General features: G+C 41.7%; 1 protein-coding gene across 1 annotated transcript; it reads left to right on the top strand.

The window, feature by feature from the left end:
* Positions 1–240: 240 nt before the first annotated feature.
* Positions 241–7,234, top strand: OSTC (oligosaccharyltransferase complex non-catalytic subunit). The gene is made up of 4 exons (XM_063309981.1): positions 241–454; positions 3,804–3,897; positions 5,033–5,230; positions 6,350–7,234. The coding sequence occupies exons 1-4, from the start codon at positions 316–318 to the stop codon at positions 6,366–6,368; spliced, it is 450 nt and encodes a 149-aa protein (XP_063166051.1). The 5' UTR covers positions 241–315; the 3' UTR covers positions 6,369–7,234.

The following is a 7,234-nucleotide window of genomic DNA, read 5'->3' as shown; positions in this document are numbered from 1 at the left end:
TTCAAGGTCCTGGAAGATTAATATCATATTAAATCGCCTTCACTCCGATTGACTACTATCCTGTAAATCTCTTCTACTGGTAATCTGTCATCCAAAACTCTGCCCTCTTTCGTTCATCATCATATTTGTTTAGTTTCTCATCTTTAGTACTTAGTTTCCGCTATAGAATAGTTTTATTTCCCTTCCAGGACGTTACTTCTCGGCAGTTCCGTTTTACAGTACGGACGGTGGCTGCGATAGGTCAGCTCAGTGACCTAACTTGGTGGGCCGGAAGGCGGAGGTTTCGGAGCTGACGGGGCTGGAGCTGCAATCGCCATGGAGACCCTCTACCGGGTGCCGTTCTTGGTGCTGGAATGTCCCAACGTTAAACTGAAGCGGCCGAGCTGGGTGCACATGCCCTCGGCCATGACCGTCTACGCGATGGTGGTGGTTTCTTACTTCCTCATCACGGGAGGTAATGCCAGAGAGAGCGAAGGACTGGAGCCGCCGGGGTAGGACGCAGAGCTATCTGGGCCCTCGAGGTTACCCCCGGTGAGAGAGCGCAGGAGCCGCGTCCCAGCCAGGCCGGAGCATCGGGGGTGGGAGAAAGGGACGACGAGGGCGACGCGACCGTGAAGGCAGCGGCGCTGAATACTCGCGAGGGCGCCGCTCACCGCCTCAGTCACGCAGGGAACCCCTTCCACCGTCCCCCCTTGGATTCAGGGGATCTTTTCTCGCCTCCCGCTCGGAACGTAGTCACGCATGCGCGCTGGCTCACGCCTTATTCCCTCGGAAGGCCTCCCCGCCCGACCGCCTTCAGCTGTTTCTTAAGCGTGCTGCGTGCGGGCTGCAAAAACCCGGACGAAAGCTAGAGGGTTCTCCACTGCGACCTACCGTTCGCCCTCTCTCTTCCCGGCCCAATCCATATATATAACCGATCACCATTCTTTTTCTTTTTGCAGTACCTAATGGCGGGGCCGCAACTAGGGGGGAGCAACCGGGGCGTGTGCCCCGGGCGCCAGGCTGGGGGGGGGGGGCAAACTGAGCGCTGGGGGGGGCGCCAAAATGGGCGCGGAATCCATGTTTGCCCCGGGTGACACAGACCCTAGTTGCGGCCCTGCCTAATGGTCTGTAGGAGACCCAGTTTGGTGTAGTGGTTAAGACAACAGGCTAGAAACCGGGAGACCGTCAGTTCTAGTCCTGCCTTAGGCAGAAAGCATGCTTTATATTAACCATATTTTGCTCGTATCACACTTAGCACCTAAGCTTTAACTCCTACTCTTGCAAAAATTCCATAATTCAAATCTATTCGCTTTATTGCATGCTTTCCCTGGATCAGCAAGTGTACAAGTTTTCTGCCTTGCATTTCTACATTTCTGAATGACTTGCTGAAGAGCAAAACTCTTGACTACACTCTCCCTGCCCAACATAAACTGTACTCCCCTGTACTCCACAGATTTGATCACTGTTTCCTCTTGTAACGTTTTGATCAGGATTTTGCCAAACACTTGTTAGTCCCAGTTAACAAATATTTCAATAGGTTTTGCATTCACTTTTCTCTTTGTGTATGGGAACAATAATAGCATTCTTCCAGTCATCAGGCATACGTTTACTCTGCATACATTCCAAATCACAATCTATCATGGTCATTATCAGATGGGCCCATAGATACTAACCTCCACTACCCATCATGTCATTGGACATACTTTTTAATCAGATAGAGAAGGTATAGGCTAGATTAGCAGCCTTTGTACAAACTCTGCTTTGTACAGCATTCTCTTCTCCTCCTAAGGACAGTACTGGGGAGTCATAACACGTTTTGGCCAGTTCTCTACAAGGACAGCCAAAGCCCACTTTTACTCTAATCATGCTATTTGGTGCAAGCTAGTATTTTTTAATCTAGAGACTTCTTTGGAAGATGACAAACCATTGCCCGTATGCCACCAGTTCAGAGGTATTCAGTCAGGATACCCCCTCATTCCCTCATAAGCAGAAAGGAGGAGGAGAAGAAAGCAACCAATATTGATCTTCGGGGAAGCTGCGAGGCCACCCAAGGCTCTGTTTTCAGTACCTGCTGCTGAAGCAAGGGCTGAGTAGCAGCGGGATGAGCACCAGCAGAGAAGACAGTAGCAACAATGGCAGCAGTTCTTTTCCTACTTGCTCCCTCTTTAACACTTTTGTTTTACAGTCCACATGAGGCTGACATGTCTGGGCTGCAGAACTTCAGACAACTACTAGGCATGGCAGGAAAGAGATGAAAAAAACGTTTACCTCTTAGTTGCCTTCTAGTAGTTTTCTGTATTTTTGCAGCCCAGATCTGAAAAGTCCTACCCTATGCAATCAGATTTGCTGAAGGGATGGGGCAAGGAATAGGCAGCTCTTCAACAGAGAGTCCTTATAAGCCTAAATGGAAAATTAACTACAAAGTGTCATGTATTCATTTAAGTGTTTGTTTACCTAATTTTACTAGATGGAATATTGTTGCAATCTGAAATGTTTCAATATGTATATCTGAGTGTGTGCTTCTGTGTGTTGAAAATACAGTGAGCTGTATTTGAAAATTATCTAAAGATGCATGGAAGAACCTCTTAACAACTGCGGTATTTTAACTGGAATAGTTTGTGAAAGTGTTACAAACAACTTTCCCACAGTCTTCCCAGTAATGCTTGACAGTGCCACAGGACTGTTACAAAATACCCTCTCTTTGAGTTCTGGACTTCATTGCAAGAACTTTGTAAGACTCCTTGAGCTTCCAGTTTGCAGTAAAAATGCTCTCTCTTATACTACTTAAAGGAAGGCAATGTGAGATTAGTGGGTGCATTTAACATTTCTAAAATGGTATGGGTACAATCGTTTTGTGGATATAGCTAAACACAATTGGCAGAGTATTACATGAAACTAAAAGTTATTCAGCACAGAGAGAACAAACACAACGTAAGATGGACGCATTGCAGATTATACAAAGAAAGTGTACAATTGGGGATAGAGAAAAACATAGATGGGAACAAACAAGGAGATATTCAAATCAGAGAAGACTTTTTTTTTTCTCTTGCTATGAAAATGACTGAAAAAATACCTAAATTGACATAAATAGGAGGGAGAATTGTCACTGGTTTATCTATCTATCTATCTATCTATCTATCAAATTTGTCTCTGCCCATCTCCTCCCACTGGAAGGTTGGAAGACATGTCATCCAGTTGTGAGAGCCAGTGTAGTGTGTTGGTTAAGTTGTTGGACTAGAATGAGACTCAAGTTCTAGTCCATCTTCAACCATGGAAACTCAGTGGGTGACTTTGGGCCAGTAACTTTCTCTCGGCCCATCCTATTACATAGGATCATCGTTGTAGAGAAAAATAAAAGGAGGGAGAGCTATGTATGCCTTGAGCCCCTGAAAGGCAAATATAAATCTAATAAATAATCATAATCCTCCATCATCCCAAACTCCGTTAGTCCAGAAAGTAGACTTACTTGAAGGTGGGTATCACATACTTCTAGCTGATCTTGGGCAAAGGAGGTTTTGATCCCAATGTGTCTATGGGGTAAATCCATTGACTTTCTAGGAGAGAAAGAAACTTATTGCTGAAAATTGGCTGAAGGAAATTTAAAACCCATCCCTGCCAAGGCTGGTTAACTAATAAACCTTTGGTGGAGGGTAGATTTCTACATGTATATTGCAGCATTGGAACCTAAGGACAGGCAAAAGTAATGGTCTTCATATCTATTTGTGAACTCTGTTGCTGATAACAATAGAATGATGGGCCTGTGAACTCTGCCTTTCTTTTTGGAAGAATTCTTTTATAAACTACATTTTTTCCCTTTGTAGGCATAATTTATGATGTGATTGTAGAACCTCCCAGTGTTGGCTCAATGACTGATGAACATGGCCATCAGAGGCCTGTGGCATTCTTGGCATACAGGTAAAATATACTTAATATTAAAAAGTATATTAAAATATTAAAACAATATCTTATTTCAGAATTACTGTGGTGTCAGCTCTCTTGTTTACAAGAGAGAAGGCATTTTTAGTAGAGGCATAGTGTCTGTAGAATGTCATTCTCTGTTGCCTTTTTTTGTAGGGATGTGCAAAATTTGTTAATCTGGGAAGATATTTTCCAGTTTTCTGGCACATTCCATTTCCTTCTGGATTTCTTCCAGCCCATATTATTCAGGGGAGGGTAGGTGGGGAGGACTGGACAGTTTTTGATATAAATTCTCAAAGTGGAAGCAGTTCAAGGTGTTCCAGGGGTAATCTGACCTTGAAACAGCTTCTTTTTTCCGAATGTTGTATATGGAATCCCTTGAGCCACTTCTGATTTGGATGATTTATTTCAAAAAATTGCAAAATCTCTCTCCCTGGAACAGCATGGTCCAAGGGAAAACAGAACAATAAAGCAGAACAATCAAGTGTTCTTCAGAACAGTCCATCCCAGGCTGAAGAATTTTGTGCATTCCTTTTTCATTCTGTCTGGAGACCTCTTTTTTTCCTTTCCAGTGCATTGTAAAGTCACGTTAACTGCTTTTTATTTTGTTTATTTTCTATGCTTTATTTTGCTGCTCCTTTTATTTGGATTTATGTGGTGCATTGTTTTTGCTCCTGGTGTTACTTTAGTATCTTTTTTTTTCCTGTTTTCATCATTTTTTTTAATGACCAAAGAAGATGGAGTAGCAGCAAGTGGAAGATGATGACTAAAATGAATATATTAAATGTCTGAGGTGGCAATTTCTAAAAATGTGAAAACAATAAATTTGGACTCTTTATTTTTGTGGCCCACTTCAGATTGATGGGATTTGTTCTCTCTAAATAATAAAAGTTTGGAACTGATATCTATCCCAGCGCTTTCTGTGGATTTCTCCCCTTGTTTTAATGGCATTAATTCCCTGATAGTTCAGAACAAAAGGCAAGCTTCCCTACAAGTGAACTTGTGAGCATTGTTCTTCTGCCTACCCTGAGTCAGGTGATTGCTGGGTTTATGGGTGTAAATACCTGCATGTATAAGCCCCACACACATTCCTGGACCTCTAACATTGCTCATTTGCTCATTTTATATGCAGAGTAAATGGACAGTACATTATGGAAGGGCTTGCGTCCAGTTTCCTCTTTACAATGGGAGGGCTTGGTTTTATAATACTGGATCGTTCCAATGCACCAAATATCCCAAAGCTGAATAGATTTCTGCTACTTTTTATTGGATTTGTGAGTGTCCTGTTGAGTTTCTTCATGGCAAGAGTCTTCATGCGGATGAAATTACCGTAAGTTGTTTTTTTCCTCTATGACTCTTTTCTCCCACACTCTTAATATTTGTTATAAACCAAAATTTTAATTAGTACTTCAGAGAAGAATAAAACTGAGGTAAAGTGTATAATAAGTTATTTCAAGTTATTTTTTAAAGATATATTATTTGGAGAAACATAAGCAAATACGAATCCATTTGTGGACATTTATTTGGTAGGATTGGAAAGTGTTAGATTTGTGAAATTGCAGAACTCTACAATTGAAGAAATAAAAATATTTATGAATATTTGAGGTGAAGGTAGTAAATATTTTGAACTGCTATCTAATACTACATTTTCATGGGACTCTATAAGATAGTTAAGTGTTATTTTTGGACTAGAGACTATCAGGTTAAGATTGGGGTTATGGTTAGTAAAGGCTTTAAATCTAAGTAATAATTGAGGTAACATCCAGTGAAACGTATGTGATTGGTGGTTAATCGTGATTTCTAGCCAACTACATATGAACTACTGAGGGGGCGTGGTGGCTCAGTGGTTAAGACGCCAGGCTTGTGGGCCAGAAGGTTGCAAGTTCGGCAGTTTGAGACCCGAGCACTGCATGACAGAGTGAGCTCCCGCACTTGCCCCAATTGCCCCAGCTCTTGCCAACCTAGCAATTGGAAAGCATGCACATGCAAGTAGATAAATAGGTACCGCTTCAGCGGGAAGGTAACAGCATTCCGTGACTCATGCTGGCCACATGACCATGGAAGTGTCTTCAGACAACGCTGGCTCTTCGGCCATGAAACAGAGATGAGCACCGCCCCCTAGTGTTGGACACGACTAAACGGGAACCTTTACTTTTTTATTTTACGTATGAACAACAATACATGACCATGCAGTCATTACATCTGATGAATGGAAGAGTCTTCTGCTGTTCCTTACATCTTGTGTATGACCTTTTTTGTCCTTCTAAATTACTTCTGTCTACATCAGGAATGACTGTGTGGTCCTTCAGATATTCCATATCTGAAGCTGTGACTGTGATTACTGGGACTGACAGAATAGGAATTAAGCATTATCTGGTTGACTCAACTGTGAACTAAATAGCATTACTTTTATTTCACATTCCCATTCAAATTTTTCTTTGTCTTCTAGGGGCTACTTGATGGGTTAGTGCCTTTTCTGATTGCTACAGATTGAAGATTGTATTTCCTTCTCATTAGGAAGAAGAATGGATAGCAAAAATCCGCAGCCCCACCACTTCTATCTAAAGTAACAAGAGAGAGAGATTGAGCAGACTAACAAAAGGATTGTTTTCTCATTTTCTCCTTATATAAATAGGGTTTCTTACAGGTAGTTGGTTTAACAGATGTGTGCCTATTTTTATTCAATATATTAAAAAGGAAAAGTATTCTTATGTTACTCAGGCATAAGTGCATTATGTCTGCACAATAGAACCACAACTCTTCAATCCTGTTCCCCATCCTTCACAATCATCCTCAGAGTAATAATTCTGTACTTTCTTGGCTTGGTCTATCTCCGTGTGGGAGAATCTATTTTGAAAATGGGGAGGTAACATTAACTTTTCAAATATTTGTAAATAACAACTGTTGCTCAGTGATTGCCACTGAATGTTTAGGAACTTAAGGAAACAGGCAACCAGTTTTGTGCTCGCCTTTGGATAAGCCAGCCCAGGGGACAGAGTGATCAGCTACTAAGAAGATACAGAAGAGGGGAGAGTTGGAGGATTGTGGAGAATGCCTGCTTGAGGTTGCCGCCTCACTCTAGCATTGCAGGCAATTGGTGCTTTAAAATATTTCAGGTGACACACTCTTCTAGCTACTTGCAAAGGCACTGAAAAATACCTGTTTCTGCATACAGATTTGCATCTGTGTTGCATTAAAAAGAAGAGATGACCTTAACTGACATTCATGTTAGTAGATGAAACTAAACATATGCAAAAGAAAACCCAGTATTGTGTGATGGTAATAGTTTCTTTACAGAAAATATAAAGACATTAAACATTTTTCTACTAAAGCA

Source organism: Candoia aspera, chromosome 8 (assembly GCF_035149785.1).
Source record: "Candoia aspera isolate rCanAsp1 chromosome 8, rCanAsp1.hap2, whole genome shotgun sequence".
NCBI lineage: Eukaryota > Metazoa > Chordata > Lepidosauria > Squamata > Boidae > Candoia > Candoia aspera.
Note: the sequence above shows the minus strand (reverse complement) of the source record. Positions and strands in the feature narration are given on the sequence as shown.